General features: G+C 42.6%; 1 protein-coding gene across 2 annotated transcripts in view; it reads right to left on the reverse strand.

Annotated features, from left to right (window-relative positions):
• The window catches only part of RBM20 (RNA binding motif protein 20), a 181,401-nt gene extending 161,687 nt beyond the window's left edge, over positions 1 to 19,714 (reverse strand). Inside the window, exon 1 of one of the 2 annotated variants that reach the window (XM_026494094.4) lies at positions 19,311 to 19,714. In XM_026494094.4, the coding sequence (XP_026349879.2) occupies positions 19,311 to 19,489 (179 nt within the window). In that variant the 5' untranslated portion in view covers positions 19,490 to 19,714. The remainder of the gene's footprint in view (positions 1 to 19,310) is intronic. The other variant, XM_044382113.3, reaches the window with a different exon arrangement.
• Between the last annotated feature and the right edge of the window lie 1,381 nt (positions 19,715 to 21,095).

The following is a 21,095-nucleotide window of genomic DNA, read 5'->3' on the forward strand; positions in this document are numbered from 1 at the left end:
CCCCAACCCAGCTTCAGGATTCTTAGGATCTCCGTGAACTTATTATGCTCTGCTTTCTCTTCTACATAAACATTTACAGCTTATGTGATCCGCCCAACAACCAGAAGAGGTTGGTTGAAGAAATAGAAGGACAGAACAGTAAACTCACACAGCTAGTAAGTGACAGGCCAAGCTACTTAAACCCAGATCTCTCTCAATCTAAAACCCAGGCTGGTGCAAGAAGAAAAGCCCAACAACGTCTAGGTGGGAGGTATGCAGTCTTTCCATCTTCTCGCCTTTCCCTCCTTCAAAGGAAGACCAGCTCTGATGCTTTGGTGTTCTTCTTTTGCTTTTGCCCCAGTTTCTCTTATGGCTTGTAAAATCCTATGAACCCTCAATCTAAACAATCCCACAATAGTCTAAGCCACAGAGGGATCTAAATTCTATAGAGTCAGGTGTTAAGGCCTTGAGCTTTGGGGCCAGACATATGTGAATTAGCATCCTAGCCCTTCGAATTGCTAGACATGTGATTTCAAGAGCATACTCCACAATCCAAAATTAAATTCAGGGACAGCTGTAATCAAAACTGGCCAACTAACTGAGCTGGTGGACTTTATTTTTTATTTTTTTATTTTTATTATGGACATATTCTAACTATACAAAGGTAGAGGGAATAGTATAATGATATCTCATTTACTTATCGCCCAGCTTCAACAATATTAACTGTTGGTTAATCTTGTTTACTCTGTACCCTACACATTCTCACCCCCTACACTATTACTTTGAGGCCAATCCCAGAGACATCATTTCATCTATAAATACTTCAGTATATAGCTCTAAAGTAGAATGACTTTTTAGTTTTAACATAATCACAATATCATTACCACAACTACAAATAAATAAACAAGTGATTCATGAATAAATCATTCTTTAGTCTCGATATTCAGTATGTTCAAGGGTCCTAAGTAATCATTTTTTTAAATTTTTTGAGCTAGGATCCAAATAAAGATTATAGATTAAAGATTACAGACTGGATTATAGACTGGATAAGTATTTTTAATCTCTTTTACTCTATAGAGAACCCCTCTTGCTCTTTTTTTTTTTTTTAAGGTTTTATTTATCCATTTGAGAGAGAGAGAGAGAGGCAGAGGGAGCACAAGCAGGGGAGAGGGAGAAGCGGGCTCCCTGCTGAGCTGGGAGTCCGATGTGGGGCTCGATCCCAGGACCTGGAGATCATGACCCGAGCTGAAGGCAGATGCTCAACCATCTGAGCCACCCAGGTGCCCCCCCTCTTGCTCTTCTTATCCTTACAATTTACTTGTTGAAAAAAATCAGGTCTTCAGGCCTGAAGGATGTCCCACATTCCAACTGGTCAATTTTTATCTCCGTGGTATTGTTTTGACATGTTCCTCTGTCCCCCGTATTTTCTATAAACTGGTAGTTAGACCTTGAGCCTGGCACAGATCAATTCAAGTTCCACCTTTGATAGTGCTGTTTACTCCAACTGCATTCCCTCAGTGGGTACATGATACCTGAAGTCTTTCTTTTTTGTGACATTAAGATTGATCAGTGGGTTTGAATGTATCAGCCTGATCCATCCATTATAAAGTTGGAAACATCACCTGATGTTTTAGCAGGAATTTACCAACCATGTTGTCTAAACGCATTATTCACTAGAGGATTCAAAATGATGATATTCCAATTCTATAATTCCTCCTGTATTTATTAGATAGTATTCTTCCATAAAAAAGAACTTTTCTTCATCAACAATTTGGATACCCTAAGGTAACCAATTAAGGAGGACAGAATAAATGTCTGATTCTTTCCCTTTCTTGACCAGTTTTCAGAATGAGTTGGTTCCCCAACCTCTTGCAGTGCAGACCACTGAATTTTTAACTTGGGGATTTTACACTTGTAATATATTTGATATATGTTGATCCACTAACGTACTCTCTTTAATGCTCCAATTGTTCCATATTTGGGCACTGGGAGGCCCTTCAACCTGGGACATGAGTGGTCTTTGATAGCTTGTTTTCTGATACAAGATATTACAATACATCTTGTACATTTCCTTTCCCAGACCTAGAATCAACTACTTTTCTGAGGAATCTTAGTCCTCTTTAGTGGGAGATTGTATTTAGAGGCCATAATCTATGTCACAGGTGCTTATTCCTACTGAGTTGATCATTATTTCTAGGCTTTTCAGTGGACAAAGTTAGGAAATACTTTCTCATTTGCTGAGGATAAAGTATATCAGGAATTCATACTGACATTTCCAATTCAAATTCAGGATTACAGGATTTTTACTTAACGTCTTTAATTATGAAACTGTTCTTTTTAACATACTAAAATATTGTTTTCTGATTATTTTAACATAATTACTTATTTTTTTTAAGTTTTTATTTTATTTAAGCCATCTCTACACTCAACGTGGGGCTTGAACTCACAACCCCAAGATCAAGAGTCGCATGATCTTCCGACTTAGCCAGCCAGGTGCTCCTAACATAATTACTTATTATATATATATATAATTGTTTCAGAATAGTAATACCAATATTATTACTAAAAATATTACTGAAAACAGTTTAAGATTTATTTGGAATTTGTTTTGACCTTAAGATACATTCCACTAGAGATACATAATCAAATTATTGTGTTTTAAAGTGATATGAAATAGGGGCGCCTGGGTGGGTCAGTCAGTTAAGTGTCCAACTCTTGATTTCGGCTCAGGTCATGACCTCAGGGTCCTGGGATCAACCCCCCACATTGGGCTCCCCGCTCAGCAGGATGTGCTCTCTCACTCTCTCTCGCTCGCTCTCTTGCTCTCTCTCAAATAAATAAATAAATAAATAATAAAATCTTTATAAAAATTAAAAAATAAAGTCATATGAAATAATTTTCAATATGTAGGTATGTGTACACACATATATTCTTAGTCTCCCTATTCTTACATAAAAGGTAGCAACGACATACATTTTCTGTACCCTGCTTTTTCCCCTTAATATATCCCTGAGATTTCTTTCTAACAGCGCACAGAAATAGTCCTCATTGCATGGGAAGAACTGATTCACTAATTCCTTCTTGCTGGACATGTGGCTGTGCCACTCCATCGGGCCCCTATTGCAAGGGACTGAGTGAGACCTAGCCCTTCCTGCTCTTCATCCAACATCAAGATCCCCCCCAAATACACAGCTTGGGTCTCTGCCAATGGGAGTCCAACGAGACTGGCCACTGTTGGAGCCAGGCTGTGGCAGGAGTACTGAGTCACTGACGCCTGGGGCCAGAAGGAGCAGCCCAGTTCCGCACCTTCTTTTACTTCCAAGAATCACACAGGAGCAGAGACTATGATCTTCCCGCACTTTCCGTGCAGTTTCCTGCACCACCAAACTCGGATTCCCGAGTCGCACAGAGTTCACAGCCTACGTGGGCTCAGAGAAGAAGCAAAGGCCACTGTGTAACAATGTCTAAACTTGACATCTCTAGTTAGCAGCTCAGCCAGTCCTTCAAAGAACAGGGAGTGAGCTGCTCCTAGGTGCCTGGTATTGGTCTTAGGTTGGGGGGGGGGCATGTAAGTCACTGAATAAAACGCCTCCGCTCCTGGGGAGAGGGCACGACACAGGTGGGGTGGGAGGAGACACACATCCAGTAAAAACACAGTAAGTGTGATAAGTGCGTTGTACCATCTAGTACGAGAGAAAGTGCTACGGTTAAAACAGAACAAAGTAAGGGAGACTGGACAGGATGATGCAAGATGAATTTTAACAGGGGGGCCGGAGGAGGTCTCGTCGAGAAATCACAGGCAATCGCTTATTTTCTAGGCAAATTTTTTTTAATTACTCAGAAAAGCTTCATTTGTTTATTTAGCTTCCTGCCTCTGTGATTGGGCCTCCGCCGTTGCGCGATGATTTTCTGCACCTCAGTAAGGAAAGCATGCTTGATCCTGTCACGGACGCACTTAGCACACTTGGAACCACCTCCCGGCCCTACTGACGTGTCTTTGGTTTCAAACAACCTTCTCAGAACCTTAGGTCTCACAGCACGAACTCCTTGAAGGGGCCTGGGCACGCGCCACATGTGGATTTTGGTGCATCCCCAACCTGCTTGAAAAGGTAAACAATTCTATGACCAGGGCTTAGGGACAGCCTAGTTTGGTCAGAGGCTTATTGCAGGGCAGCCTAGGACAGTATGTCAAACAAAAGAAGCATTTGTGAGTTCAAAGGCCAAACGGGCCACTCCTTTCTGCGGCTGCCACACGTCAACTGTCCTGATCGTTGCTACAATTAAACTGTCATTGTAACAAATGTTAAGGTAATAATAAAGTGTCTTGGTGTCACAGTCGTCTTGAGTTGTGTTGTTTTAGGAATGGCTTGAAATAAGCATAGTATTTGCTTAGGACTTAAAAACCATTTTTGTGAACCAGAAACTTCTGTTGTTAAAACTTTGAAGCAACAGGATTTAAGGGGTGTTCTAGGTGGCCATTTCCACCGTTTCTCCTATTTGGATCGGAAGAAGAAATCAGCTTGGAAACTGCCTGTACCTTGAAAGGTGTAATCAGGTTCCTGGCTGGAGATGGCTGAGGGAGATGAAGCCTGGTTCCATGATGACACACGTGCGTTCAGCACTTTAGTCTTATCAAAGCACGTTCCCATGTCATCTCACTGATGGTTATAACAAACCCCGTGTCCTGTAACAAGCCCCCATCCTGGTCCTCCTTTAACAAATGCGGGACCTAAGAGGCTGAGGGCCCTATGTCTGCTCACACAGTGGCTCCAAGGTAGAGCCAGACCAGAGCTTGGGTTTCTTACCTCCTGGGTCTGTGTCTCCCTTACACCACCTCTCCAAACATAAAGTCAAGTTGTTTGTGTTCCTCTAGCCCTTCCAGACAGTCAGGCTGAATAACGTAACATAACCAAGCTTTGCTCTCATATCAGTTCTCACGCATGAGACCATCCTGAGTGTTTTTTCTCATCACAAAGTCAATTAGATCTATAGTTAGGCGGCAGTCAACTTGCTCATTCTCTCATGTATTTGGCAAACTGTGTGCCAGGGACCCTGCCAGATGCTAGAGACACCAAGACGAAATACACTGGCTCCAACCTCAAGGACTTTATGGGGTCTTTAGGGGAGACCTACAGGAGGTAAACATGGAGTAACTACTACATTTGGGGACCACAAGGCTTCACTGGAAAGGGGCACCCAGCCTACCTTCTTGCGTGGGGTCAGGGACAGCTCCCCAGAAGACATGAGGTCTAAGCAGAATCCATAGAAATGAAAGGAATGTTTGAGTTGAGAAAAGGTAGTGTAGGGGGAAAGAGCAGGAGGCAGCCGGACAGATGGCAAGGTCAGGTATGGACAGCTATGTTGGGGGAGATCCAGAAAGGGCTTCTAAGCAGTCTGAATCTCAACCTACAGACACGATGTTAAGGCAGGGCTTTGAGCAAACAGACAAGATTAAAGCTGAACTGGTGCGGAGAAGAGAAAGATGTGAGGACAGGCCCAACTGGAGCAAGGGAAGAAGCTGGAGGTAGTAGCCGGCATGGAGGTGGGGAAAGGTTCACCAGAAAGGAAGGACAGCCTGCAAGTTGGAAAGGGGCAGAAGGCCTGGCTCGGAGCCTGAGCTCTCCGATCATTGATTAGGACCCCTGAACCACTGGTAATTACCTAATCCCTACCTGCTTCGCGGGGCTGTTGGAGGATTAAGTGGGATAAACTAGGAGGGAAAGGTGAACCTACAACACAGCAGGAATACGGTGCCATTCACTCAACCCCAGCACTATTACATCTGTAGACACCTCATCACTAGAAGACTTAAAATTACTCTCACAGGCATGGACTCTGCTCACTTAATTTCTCTAATGGCTGAATGACCTTCAGTAAATCTGGCCTTCCTTCTGGACCTGGCTTTCTTTCCTATAAAATAAGAGCATTGAATTAGATGATTCCTGGGTCCCTTCCGGCTTGAAGTTCTGCAGTTTTGTTATCTTATTCATCTTGTGTCCCAATGTCCAGAGCAATAATTATCTGTCAAATGAAAAATTATTGGGAGAAGATTCATCAACAAGAGAAAGAAAGAAACTAAGCCAATGAGTGACTGACCCTGAAAACTGAGATGAAAAAGGGTGTGTTCTCAAAGGGTCATATTTAACATACTCTGTTCAAAGACCCAATAATAAAAATTCAAAGGTGTTTTCGCCCAAAAATTACTCTTATGTATAATGTCTGTCCTCCTACAAGGTTCAATTATCACTGGCCTAGATATTTACCCAAGAAAACTACCCAAGTATATAAATACTTGTAAAGGAATGTTCATACCAACTTTATTTGTAATAGCCCAAACCTGGAAAAAACCTAAATGTACAACAACAGGCAAATGGATAAACCATTTATGATATATCCATAAAATGGAATACCATTCAACAATAAAAAGGACCAAACTTTTGATATATGCAAAAAAAAGGATGAACATTAAAATCATATGCTGCAGGAAACCCCACAGAATGGGAGAAAATATTTGCGAATCATGTATCTGCTAAGGATCTAGCATCCAGAATTATAAAGGACCCTTACAATTTCACAAAAAACGATAAAAAACTAAATTTAAAAATGGACAAAGGACTTGAATACACATTTCTCTAAAGGAGATATACACATTGTTGCACATGAAAAGATACTCAACATCATTAGTCATTAGGGAAATACAAATCAAAATCACAATGACATGCCACTTTATAACCACTAGGATGGCCACAATTTGAAAAAAAAAAGGAAAATAACAAGTGTTGGCAAGGTTGGGGGAAATCAGAACACTCATTCATTGCTGATGGGAATATAAAATGGTGCCGCTATTTTGAGAAACAGTTTGGAGGTTCCTCAATAAATTAAACACAGAATTACCATATGACTCAGCAATTCCACTCCCAGATATGTACCCAAAAAATTAAAAACAGATGTCCAAGCAAAAGCTTGTACATCAATGTTCAGAGCAACACTATTCGCAATAGTCAAAAAGTAGAAAGAACCCAAATCTGCCAACCAATGAATGGATGAAAGTTGTCCATCCACACGATGGAATATTATTCAGCAATAAAAAGGAATAAAGTAATAATACAGGCTACAGCATGGATTAAGCTTAACATTATGGTGGGGGTGCCTGGGTGGCTCAGTCGGTTAAGCAGCCAACTCTTTATTTCGGCTCAGGCCATGATCTCAGGGTCCTGGGATTGAGCCCCAAGTCGGGCTCTGTGCTCAGTGGAGAGACTACTTCAGGAATCTCTCTCTCCTTCTGCCTCCTTCTCTCTCTCACAAATAAATAAATAAATCTTAAAAAAAAAAGTGCTAAGTGAAAGAAATCCTGATACAAAAGTCCACATATAGTATGGTTTCATTTATATGAAATGTCCAGGATAGGCAAATCCATGGAGATAGAAAACAGATCAGTTATTGCCAGGGGCCTGGGCGTAGGAGGGTATGGGGAATAACTGTTTAATGGAGACAGGGTTTCCTTTTGGAGTGATGTAAATGTTCTGGAACTAGAGAGTGGTAATGGCTGCACAACCTTTTGAATGTACTAAATACTACTGAATCACACTTTAAAATAGCTAGGGGCGCCTAGGTGGCGCAGTCCTTAGCGTCTGCCTTCGGCTCAGGGCGTGATCCCGGCGTTATGGGATCGAGCCCACATCAGGCTCCTCCGCTATGAGCCTGCTTCTTCCTCTCCCACTCCCCCTGCTTGTGTTCCCTCTCTCACTGGCTGTCTCTCTCTCTGTCAAATAAATAAATAAAATCTTTAAAAAATAAAAAATAAATAAAATAGTTAAAATGGGAGTGCCTGGCTGGCTCAGTCAGTAGAGCACGTGACTTTTGATTTCAGGGTCCTGAGTTTGAGCCCCACATTGGGCATAGAGATTACTTTTACAAGATAAAAATAAATTAAAAAATAAAATAGCTAAAATGGTAAATGTTATGCTATGTATAGTTTGTCACAATTTAAAAATATATATATTTCCCCCAAAATCATTATGCTTATTGAAAAAACCAGGCCAAAACCAAAACTATGATTCCATTTGTATAAAATTCTAGAAAATGAAAAACTCAAGTTACAGTGATGGAAAGCATATCAGTAGCTACCTGGGAGGAAAGAGGGTTAAGGGAAAGAGCAAAGGATAAATTATAAAAGGCATGAAGAAACTTTCAGGGGTAATAAAAATGTTTATTATCTTGATTATTCGAAGGATACTTTAAACATGTACAGCTTTGTGTATTTCAATTATACCTCTGTAAATTGAAAAAAGACAAAAAATGTTTTAAAAATTATCGCTGGACCTCTGAATTCTTAGACTTATTAAATTTTTATCTGAAATGCACTGAGAAACTCACTGTTTAAAGGTTCTTTACTGTAAACCCTTTCACAGGTCAAAAGCAAACAATCCGGGGTGCCTGGGTGGCTCAGTCGTTAGGCGTCTGCCTTCGGCTCAAGGCGTGATCCTCGTATTCTGGGATCAAGCTCCAGGATCGAGCCCCACATCAGGCTCCTCCGCGGGAAGCCTGCTTCTTCCTCTCCCACTCCCCCTGCTTGTGTTCCCTCTCTCGCTGGCTGTCTCTATCTCTGTCAAATACATAAATAAAATATTTTTTAAAAAAAGCAAACAATCCTTCCCTAACTTATTGACTCTATTGTCTGGTTTCTACATACAATGGTGTCCTAAAGCAAAAGGACACCTGTGACCAAGTCTGCTAAGACCATTCACCATATGTCTGCTGGAGACTAAGCGAGCTTGATGTTGCCACGTTTGAAGGAAGGAATTCTTCTTGCTATTTATAGGAACCTCGGATACTTTAATCATTGCTGAATCCTGGTGTTTTGAATTGGTTTAAAAATGGTGTGGTAGAACTTGGCTCTCTTTGAAAATCAAACTATCGTATCTGTTATGATTTTAGCACGTGCTGAGAGGATTGTAAGCGTTTATATACTCTCCGTGAGCGTCAAATTCAGGTCTTGCCTAACATGCATAACAAGCAGAGTAAGACAGCAAATCAAATGCCAGAGCCCGACTTGCTCATGGAATTTAAATTGGGATGTGGATTTCACTTTAAACCAAAGGCACACTTAAAGCTAAAGAAAAAAGCAAGGGAAAAAGAAACAAGAAAGAATTTTTTAATTGGAGTGTTTAGTTGATCTCAAATTCAATTTGACCCACTTCAGATTTATTTCAGCAATTTTTTTCTATAATATTTTCTTTGTAAGTGATGGGTTTTCTATAAATTATTTTGAGGATGCAGATATTTACAGAGAGCATATGATCACTTTAATTTATAGAACATTCTCTCACCCCAGCCTCATACCACCAGTTGTTTCATAAATTTTAGTTTTGTTGAGTCTTGGTAAGTATCTGATTTGATTTTCTCACTTGTAAAATGAGGAGAATAACAGCACTTACCTCACAGGATTAGAGCCGGATTAAACAACTAAACGGATTTAGAACACACAAGGTGCTTAGAATAGTAGGTGGCGGTGGCACCTGGGAAGCACCCAACGAATGTTAGTTGTTACTCGCTTTATTATTGTTCCCTTTGACAGATGAGAACACTGAGACTCAGTGTTAGTGGTGGCAAAGCCAACTCTAGAACATAGAGCAGGCTTGCTCTTGATTCTTTTCACTACACCACACCACTCCCCACCCGTACATATTTTGTGCATGAAAATAAGAGTACCAATCTGGAAGAGGCAAAAATAGCTATGTAATTTAAATCTAAAAAGCATGAACAAACTGGTAGTCACAGACCAGCTCCAGGACTCACCCAGTTTAGGCTGCAGGGCAAGTCATCAGTCTTTTTTAAAGTCAGCTTCATATAGTGATTTTGAAAAGGAAGATAAAAGGTTTCTGTGAAGAGTTGACTTAGCTGCAAGAGGATGCCTAAAACGTTGTGTGAGCTAGCAAAAATTACATTAACATCCATTCGTGCCATTAGCATGAAAAGGGATTTATATTCACTCTGTATGGACATTAAAACAGGGCTGCAGCCCGTGACAAAATGCCTGCCACAGAGGCTAAATGGGAAGTGGCTGGCCCATCAGTTAGGTTCCTAGCAAGTCAGGATTAGAAACATCCAGAGTCTCCAGATAATATCCAGGGGCTGGTACAATGCACACGTATTTGCAAGGCCAACTGATTTAAACTATATATCCAAACTAATCCATTCTCAAGTGATATTTATCATTTTAGTGACACATTTCATTGAAGGGTTTTTTTAAAAATATGGTCAAATTAAAAGATAAAACTATGAGGGGCGCCTGGCTGGCTCAGGCTGTAGAGCACGTGATTCTTGATCTTGGGGTCATGAGTTCAAGCCCACGTTGAACGTAGAGCTTACTTAAAAAGATAAATAAAATATATTTTTTAAAAAAAGACAGATCCACGAGGTGAAAGCTTGTTGAGAAACAGTATATTCAGAGGGTTTCACAGTATCACTCTCACGGACAGCTTACTAATCACGAAGAGAAATATGTCCCATTACAATGGAGAGGTCTGGTGGTGACCTCATTAACCAACAGACCAAACTTAAGGGAACACACAGCACCCATTGAAGATCCGGCCAAAATTCTTACCCTAAATCTGGTCATAAAGAAATAATACACATATCCAGACCACAGCTCATTCTACAAGACAACTAGCCTGGAATCATCCGTCATGAAGAACAGACAAAGGTGGGTACAGTTGCTAATTTTAAAAAGACATCATAAACAAATGTACTTGTGAATCTGAGCCAGGGGGTTTTTAAAAGAGCTATGGGGAGACATTTTTCTGACAATGGAAAAAGTTAAAAATCTAGTGCTCATTAGATAAAATATTTAAGATTAAGTTCCTTTGAATAACAGAACTACAGTTATGCAACTTACTTTCAAATACTTAAGGGACCAAAAAAAAAAAAAAAAAAAAGTGATGCCCGGCTTGTTTGGCAGGCTGGAACAGGGCATGAGACGGATGCTCTGGGGAGAGGCCAGTCTACTGCCACTTGTAAAAAAGCCTACAGGCAGGGTGGGAGGGGTGATAACATACCTAAGGATGTTATTCAAGTCCCTTTGGGGGATCTCAGCAGACTGGAGCCAGTTGCTAAATAGAGAGTTTATGAATGCTCGCCTTTTCTCTCTTCCCCAGCTCCAGGCACATGAAAGAGAAGCCTAGCAGAAAACGCAATAGACAGAGAGGTGAGGATTCCTATCCCAACCTACTACTACCCTTGCTGTGTGACCTTGAATAATTCACTTGACTTCTCTGATGCTCACTTGCCTTACCTAGAAAAACAGGAGGGCTGGGCTAAAGCAACCCTCAGATGCCTTGCAGGCCTAAAGTCTAAGACATAAATGGGCACTTCTGTCTTAAACATAGTGTAATGCCAATAGGAAATGTCTATTCTTCATTTTGTTTTTTAAAAATACAAAGTTTTATTTTCTCTGATTATAAAATTCATACCGAAAAAAGGTAGAAAATATTTTAAAAAGCCCTATAACTGAATCACCTAGAATTAAAACTACTGTTAGCATCTTTATATTTGTTCTTTAGATGCTTTTCCGGGATTGCAGGCACCCACACACACATCCACATACATTTTTTTTAAATGTGAGATTCCTTGTATACATGCTGTGTGTCATTTTTATTTTAGTTAACAATACTATATTCCATATTATTTTATATTCCATATTAATAAATATAAGATAATGGAATTACATGCACACAGTTTATTTTCCCAACTGGAAAACTTGCACGTGGTTTCTAAGTTTTGCTCTTTTAAACAGTGCTGCGGTAACTATCCTCATGTTCGTCCTCTCTATGTAGTTACGTTAAAGTCTACAAATTAATGTTTAATCACACAACTCATTCCCTTTCTATGCAGAAGGTTAAAAAAATATCTTTTCAATATCAAATAAAGGCTCTCCATAAGGGCCGTCTATGGGTGACGCTTCTAGTACGCACCGAGGAGACCCAGTCCGTGGGAGGGTCTGGAAACAACAGTTGGTCTCTTCAGGGAGGCCACAGAGAAACCTGGGGTCAGTTTTTGGACACCCATGATCTCTTCGCAAAGTGTTTTTTTAGGCCGCGAGGTCGGGCCGAGTCGGCCGCCCACGCTGCAGCCGCCTGACTGCGCCGCAGGGTTGCGGACTCCGAGTCCGGGCAGCCCCGCCCCAAAGGACACTCGCAAAACGGTTTGTGCTTCCGAAAACAATACCATCACCAAACACAGTCCCGCCAAACTGTGTTGAATACAATCCAATTAGACAAATGAAAATTATCGCATCTGCCTCCTGCATTGAAAACTCTTTTTGCAAACTCAAGTATTCACTCTTTTGCAAACTCGAGAAGTCACTTCAACCTTCCCAATTAACATTCCAAAATAATTGTTTTTCTTTTAAAAATTTCTAGTGATCAGCAAACAATCTAAAATGGTTGTCTTTTCACTGACATCTCTATCTACTTTTCTGACTTCAAATGGTAACATGAATTCAAATATGCTTTGCAAATGGTAGAGGAAGCGTTTAATTCCCTTTCATAATTATTGTTGTTTTCGCGTCTGAGCAATCTCACAATATGTACCCATACCCATGGCTAAAATGTAACTGCTATGGGAAACATTCTTTTTTTTTAAAAAAGATTTTATTTATTTATTCGACAGAGATAGAGACAGCCAGCGAGAGAGGGAACACAAGCAGGGGGAGTGGGAGAGGAAGAAGCAGGCTCATAGCGGAAGACGCCGGGATCACGCCCTGAGCAGAAGGCAGACGCTTAACCGCTGTGCCACCCAGGCGCCCCTAGGGAAACATTCTGTATCAGATGCATAGGAGAGGGGAGACATTCTACATTGGTGATTATTCAGCAATATTCCTGAAGATTCACGTAATTTTATTCTTGGAAGGGACTGCCATTGATCATTTCCAATCCCTGGAGAGGCTGGATTAAGAAGGTTAATTAGCTTGTCCAGGTCACTCGCTCCTAGTCCAGGGTTTTCTTTTCTGCTCTGACCCTCTTTGTCAGAAACCCAATAACTAATTTAGAATAAAGATGTGCATTTTAGACTCTGCAACACCAGATCCTAGATCATCTTATGCATTAACAAATTCAAAGTAAACTAAAAGAAGTAACTGTAAAATTAATCTTTAAAATACTGTATAGATTACCTTGTCTACTCCTTTAGCTTCATGATGTTGGAGGTCAGGTTTAAAGGCAGATCTAATAAGAGCCAAAAACATATTTGGGAGACAACCTATAGACAAGCTGCAAAATTGGAGAAGTATTTAAGATGTCCAGCCCACCGTGAGTGGAGGTTTCCAGGTTTGGGCTAGAGTGGAAAGTGGCAACTGAGAACTGATGGGTCATTACCATGATGGGGTAAAATCTGGTACATAGAAAGGGCAGCAGCAAAGGGCCCTGCGCATCCTTAAAGCAAATACCACATTAAAGAAGGGAAACGTGGCATGAAGACTATCTTCATGGGTCTTCATGACAACCATCCTTAAACACATGCATGACCCCCAGCCTCTGGTTTCTGAACATGGAAAGATTTATTGGCCAAACTGAACTGCAAGTTATTAACACATCCTCATGCAAGTTGTTTAACGTCTCCTTTTGCTCATAAAGTACATTCACATCGATATGTACCATCTCCCTGACAGATGTGCTATCAGCGAGTTGGAAAAGTTGCCTTGTAAACTATCAAGAGACTTACTTATAAAATCCAACAGGAACTGTAGGAAAGAGGAAGATCGATTAACTTGGCCGTAACTTCTGCCACTGTAAAGAATTCATCATATTAGATGGATATATGTGTCATATCCAGAATACTGGGGGGGGGGGGGTAGGATACTTCCCTTCCACCTCCTCCTCAAACTGCTGGCAGTGCTGACTTGCACCCAAATTTGCTGTCTGTAAACGTTGAAGACTGAAACCTTAGTTGCGTGGAATTTAAAGTGACCACCCACTGAGCCAGGCAAAATATCGGCCTACCACCAATACCCCGTAGGTGGTGTTGGAAGCCAAATTCACATTCCTGATTCAAAAATGTGCTTTTTAATTAAAGTTAGGAATTCCCAATCTTCCCACTGGTGGGAACAAGCAATAGTAGGCTTCCAGTATATCACACATATCAGGCAAGATCCAGCCAGGGTCATTAACCAGAAAGGGAACTGCCATTTGCTCCCTTCCACAAACCACTAATTACCGTCTTTGTCCTGGTTCTGGAATACAGATCACTTTACTTTCTGCAAAACTTTTCAATACATTATTCTAAACACAGCTACTAGTCACTCACACCAGCTGTGTATCCACAGCAACTTTCCCTATTAAACTATACAAGATCGTATCAGTTAGACCATCCTAAACAAGATAATTACTGTGGCAGGAAATAAAAATCAGATTAAGTGGGATTTTGTGACACAGGAGACTCCTTCAAGCTTCTGTCCGGCAGGGGGACCAGGGTGGAGGAAGGGGGAGGGGGTGCCTGCCTCCCAATATCTCTTGGAGTTTTAAGTCCACTTTCTCAAGCTTCTTCCATTCTTGCTTTCCGTGTTTAGTTCAGTCCATTTTAATTCTATCCCTCGGTTAGACCCCAGTTCCTAACATTTTTTAGATTCTTGCTTATCAGTACTGTGAATTGAGCTGTATTGGTTTGTTTACTTAAGGATTAGCTGTTATGGGCAGGGAAGAAATATCAGTTTAACTGGAATCAAGAAACCTGCAGCCACAAGAAAAATAAATCAGAGAATGAGAGAGAAACTGCAAAATGTGGGATCATTTCACTTGCGAGTCAATCCTGGTGGGGTTTTTCCCCCTGGTGAATATAAGGACAGGCAAAGAGATCTTAACAGATCAGAATTCACATTCCAACAGACAGATCTGGGTTTTTAAAATTATTAATTTGACAAACTGTTAAGGAGGTAACAAAAGAATAAGTGGATAGAAGAATAAAATGGGTGATAATTGTTTTCTCCTCCCTCCGCCCCCCCCACCCCACAGCACTGGCATAGAATAGCTCTGGGTTCACCATATGCAGAGCCACTTACCATGACTAACGGGAATAACGTACTACATTTCCTAATACTGATCTCTTTGGCAATTTGAAAAAACCCATAACTGCATGGCTATACTTACTATCTAAAAATACCACTACAAACCCTAAAGCAAAGTTTTTTAAGAAAAAAATACGTTTCTAGAGAAGCAAAGAAACTTTTCAGAATGCTAAGAAAAGAACCCACTCTCTTTCCTTCCCTGTTTTGGGTAAACACTTAATCCTCTCAGATGTTTTCTCCTGCTGAATACTTGTTGTATGTGCAGCTTAAGATTGTGTTCAAAATTTTCAAAATTCCTTCTACAAGTGTATCCTTGTTTTCCCTAAAAAATGGACTCAAACTGATGTTAGAAACTGGCACAGATGTTAGAAATTCCATCCTCTTTCCAGAAAAGGACCAAGTATGAGTGTGAGTTAATGTCCGTTTTTGGCAAATTCTTATTTCCTCCCCGATTCTGGATGTAATTGTCAGCATGCCCGTCAAAGCGCAGGGACATCCCATACAACTTGCCTCCATATTGTTCCCTGAGAGTTACATGGAGATCCTTCCAAATGCAGGATGTCTGTAAAATTATCTGCAAGCAGAATAACTACTTGTAACATTTTCTATACCAAATCAGGGGAGCCTTTGCTCTGAAGACAGTCAGCCCGCGTCCTAATGCAATGCAGAAGACGATAACCTTAAGAAATCAAAGTTGGATTTATATCCTCCTAAGTCACGAACACCCGCGGGTGACACTAGCTATCAAATTCGAAACCCAAACCTTCTCTATTTGTAGAACTGATTTTTATTCATTGCGTGTCAAAATAATCTGGAAAGGAAATAACTCACCTATCCTCAAATGTACAATCTGAGATCATGCATTAGGTAGTAATATTTTAGTGTACGTGCAGCTGAAACGAGCACTAAGTAGCACTATTTCACTGCAAGTCAAATGATTTAGGAAAGTCACCTATGTGTTCACCTCACAAAAGGTGCGTGTGCTTGTCTGGTTAATTCGCACCGTGGTTAGTGACATTTTATCGTTGCATCTGACAACTGACTTCAATAGTTCACACAGAATTCACTAACTCTATTTCCATTTGGAAGAAAGTTTGAAAATTTACAACCAAAACTTTCATATCTACTGTTCATCAAGGTTAATAAATAACTTCTCATGAATCAAGCATTAGGTCTGATTTGAAAGCACAAAATTAAACCATAAAATACTTTTGGAAATAAAATATTGGAATGTTTAAGGAGAGAAGTCCTTATAAAACAGTCACCAAAACACATCAGTCAATGTTGTCTTACTTCTGCTAATCTGGAGAACGTATATATTTTAAGTCATCAAATTATTCTGATTTCCTAAGCTCATCCTAAATCTCCCCTTAAGTTATTATTTATATTTTTTATTGCCTGCGTGGCTTACACAATGCTTTACGTCTTACCCAATAATATCTTCACCTTGGCCAACTCAGAGAACACAAGTTTAAAACAAAGATCTTACAAGATACTAGTCATATGTCTAAACATGGCTGATAATCTTTATAGGTGATGCCAATATTGGCCAGGAGTCAGGGATTAATATGAGCAGAAAGGTCATGGGTGATTCTTGACTGAAACTAAGAACGCAGTAATAAGAAAACTAAGTATACCTCAGTAGAACAAAAGAACTCTACCGAAATTAACTTTCGATACACTCTTCCTGAGTACCGAGACTGGCTTCCATAAAACAAATACCAAAATCAGTCTCGTTATTAGTCGTCATACTTCATGTGTTTAGCTACTTAAATGTAGTATACAGCAGTTCTCCCAAGACCAGTTATGACACACATAAACAGGAACAGGCTTTTATAATGGTCATGACTATTATTTTATCATAGTCCTTGACTTCATCCAAAATGCAAGCCGATAGAAATGAAAACCATTAACACGGACGTTAAGAAGTGAAAACAATTCTTGTAATCCTTAAACGCTCTGCACATGAATAAGATTGATATCTTCATCATTTTGAAAGAGTTCAGAACTTCTCCTCTTACGAATTACATAATGACCTCACTAAAATAGCTAGAATAAACAAAGGTTCCCCAATAAAATGTACTTAATATATGGTCCCCTAGAGAAGAATTTCATCCAAAGCTCTAGCTCACAGAATTCTCAATCATGATGTGGGCAATTGATTTTGCGGCTAAAGGCAATCTCCCCGCTACGTTTTCTCAAAGATGGCTGATGCAAACAGCACCTCACAACTACATTAAAAATGGTTGCTCAGATTAAATTATGCAAACGTGGTTTCAAAATAACTGCTCAAGTTTCAGCTCATTAAAGATGGACCTGCAAAGCATTTGCCATGTTATGCCTGGTTCCAGCACGATTTCAGTGGGTTCTGAGGGGAGCAAACCCCAAATCATCCTTATAAAGAACGTTTTTGAAACATAACTGCGCAAACATCCAATTCCATGGGCACATTCACCGGCCTTCAACCTGACCTCTGAACACTGATCTGTCACCAACGCAAAACAGGCAGAGCCATCCAGCGCTTCTTGAAGTCTCCATCCTGGGCTATTAGCAGAAGGGGACATCTTTGAAAAGCTCTTCTCTACTAAAGTTAAGATATTCCAGATGCAAAATTTTCAAAATGGGGTTAACAGGGTAAATCAGACACCTATCTACAAAGATATTTCTGTGAACATAAAATTTCTAGCTTTTTCCTAATTAAAAGTAAATGATAGGAAAATGCATGGTGATCACAGTACCAAAGCAAACTCAATAAATTTAATGGGTAGCCTAATCTCAAGCCACAAAACACTGGCCTGGTAGCACATTAGATATTTTCCAATTAATAACTGGTCAATTAGTTGTTGTTGTTAGTAAAGAAACTAACAAATATGAAAAACATATAAAACATATAAAATATGTTTTAAACATATTTTTCTCTGTTAGTTTATATTTATATTAAGAACTAAAGATACATTTTAAGAAATGATGTGCTTAAACTGTCAATTGTGTTTAGTTAAATCTTAGCTTAAATAATTTGGAAAACAATAGGAACAAAATAATTTAAATTATTTTCATGTTCAAATAGTTGGCAACTTCTTAGTAGTTGAAAGTCAGATAAAATCGAATTAAAACAGAAAGTTGTCACAGATGGAAACTTTAGCATTCCACCAGTCAAAAAAGGGGAACCATTTTGTTCAGAAATATGATGCCGGCATTTTTTGATGAAAAACTTGAATTTTCACTATTCTTTCTATTCTTTCTAAAGTCACTCTTTAAAACAGTATTTAAGTGCCATTTACTTCCACTTAAAACTCATCACTGGTTATTTCTCTTAACTGCATTTTCATATGTTTATGTCACTCAAAGCATCAATACAGCCTCGCTGGATCCCCCCCAACCCCGCCATCGCGTTGATCTTGCTGCGCTTACGTGCATTTCTCCAGCATGGGCAGTTTCACCCAAGCATTCATCATTCAGACTTTTCTACACTTGTTAAACCAGTTTTGACTGCAGTAGAAGCTGAGGGAAGCCTTCAGGAGAATAAAGATCCTTCAAACCAACCAACATTCTAGGCCTTAAACGATCCAACAAAATCTCGAAAGGACCAACAAAAGATCTCCGTTTTACTGTTACGCCCCCCAAAAGAGCCTGTTGAGCACCCCCAACCTACTCACGCGTTGGGAAGGCCAGCTCCTAAGATTCGCACAGCACCCGAATCGCAAGATGGTAACATTCATGCAAAACGGTGGCGCGGCTAAGAACTCTTCTTCGCAAGGGCCTCCTTGAAAAGCGTAGACTTTTCTTTCTGGGCAAAGCAAAATGCTCTGTTTTCAGACCCTCGCCATCCTTTCCACCCAATGCCACGGGCTGACTACTCCGGGGGCACCATGAAGGGCGGCTGCCTCGTGGCGGCATTTTCCTTACACACACACCCTCACGGGCGCACACACACTCACACCCGGCTCTCCATACATTCCAGCGGCCTCTTGGGACCAGAAAGATGAAATATAGTCTCTGGGCCATTTCCCCCCAATTTGAACTATTTTAGTTCAAAATATCCACTAACGTCCCTGAAGAGAAAGGGGATAAGGAAAAACAAAATTATTTCCCCCCAAATAACTCGGCTTCCCTGTCCGCAACCTCACGAACAGCCTGAATGACAGGGACTCTGCCGAGAGAGGACAAGGAAACTTCAAACGCAAGGCGGCCGCGCGGAGTTCAGCAGCGAAGGGAGAGATGAAGCCACAGACCGGGGCGCCCGGGGCGTGTCCCCCGCTTGCCCTCCTCTTACTTGTGGATGATCTGCGGTAGGCTGGCTGCTGGCGGCGGCGGCGGCTGCATCCCTCTCGGTCCCGGGGGCGCGGGGGGCACGGGGGGCGCCGGAGCACCCGGCACGCTGCGGGCATCTCTGTCGGGTTGCTCGGGGCCGCTGGGATCCGCGTCCTGGCTCATGGCTGCGGCCAACACCATGTGAAGCGACACCGGCCCCGGGCTCGAGGCGAGAGAGCGCGCGCCAAGGGCGGCCCCGGGGCACGGGCGCTCACTGGCCGGGGTCCCCGTGCCCAGTCCCCTTGTCCTTCCCGGTGGCGCGGGGAGGAGACGCGAGGGGCGGGGAGGAGGCAGTCCCGGCGGCGCCGCCTCCGCCTCCTCCTCCTCCAGCGGCTCCTGGTAGCCCAGCCGGGCCACGCGGGGGCGGGGGCCAGGGGGCGTCTCCCGTCCGGCGGTAGCCTCCCGGCCCCTGGGGGCTGCTCCTCGCCGGGTGGTCCGGGGAGCTCTGCCCGCCGACCCAGAGCGCGGCGAGCGAAGAGGCAGCGCGGCGCACGCCACCCGCCGCCGTGCGCCCTCAGGGTCCCCGGGCCGGCTCCGCAGCGCAGCGCAACTGCGTGAGGCGGCGAGGCGCACACCCGCCGGCGGCCACCCGCGGGGCTCTCGCCTCTCCCGGGAGTCCGGCGGCCTCGGGGCTGTCTCCGTGGACAGCGTGCGCGACCTCGCGCGCTCCTGCCAAGCGGGGAGGACGGAGCGCGCCCGGGGCGTCCGCGCGCATTGCCAACGCGAAGTGAGCGGGGCTTGGCACCTTCCGGTGTCTGGAGCCTGGCCAGCGCCACTCTTGGCTGAAGGGCCCGACCCCGCGGGGGCAAAGCCCGGACCCTCCCCCAGTTCGAGGGGACTTGTAACCCCAGGTCTTAGATGACCAGGCCCGAGGGCTCTCCAAATTGGCACTTCCAGCTGCTGAGTTGAGGGGTCTCCAGAAGTAGCCGGTGGGGCCGCCGTGATTTCCCTTCATTTTTCTCTGTTCTCCAAAAGACCCGCTACGATCCCGGGAGCGCAGACAAAACCAAGCGGACGTTTCATTCTTGTTATTTATTGGCGAGATCTCAGTGGACACGTAAGGGATGAAAAGGAGAGAGTTCGCCTACATCGCGCCGCCACCGTCACCGCTTCCGCAGTTGGGTTCGCGGTCCCGGCGCGGGTGTGAGCCAGCTCACCTGCACTCACCAGCTCCCAGCTGCGGACGCAGGCATCTTGCGTTAAGGAGCTACCCCTCAAGGCGCAGCTTAATGTTCTGGCCGCGGGTGGAGGTTTGGCGAGGCACCTGGCGGCGCAAAAACATCTAGGAGCTGGGCAAAGCTCACAGAGAGTGGTTTTCCGGAAGATCCTTACCGTACCTTGGGCGCACTAGCTTTCTAAACCCTGACATTGGCCGCCCGGGGAAGCAAGGAAAAAACATCCTTTAGGTACCTTGGAAGCCAGAGCGCAGGCCAGGGTGTCCCATGGTCTGGAAAGACGTTTGCTGGGGGTCTCTAAAGCTCAAGCCTCCTCCACCCGTAGCCACATGAAGGAACATTCTGGGGATGGGCTCTCTGGAACATGTCAACTAATGGAATTCCCTGAAAGATGCTTTCTTCTCTCCCTAGACTGTGAATTTCTGTCAACTTCCCCTCCAGGCTCAGGAAACTAAGCCTCCCTTGATTTCTGCCATCCTACCTAGATCTTTACCCCTCCCTCCCTCTCCCTCCTACAGAAAAAATGTCCTATCCACTTTCTCTTCCTTCCTTCCTTTCTCTCTCTCCCTCCT

This window comes from Ursus arctos, unplaced genomic scaffold (genome assembly GCF_023065955.2).
Source record: "Ursus arctos isolate Adak ecotype North America unplaced genomic scaffold, UrsArc2.0 scaffold_7, whole genome shotgun sequence".
Taxonomy (NCBI): domain Eukaryota; kingdom Metazoa; phylum Chordata; class Mammalia; order Carnivora; family Ursidae; genus Ursus; species Ursus arctos.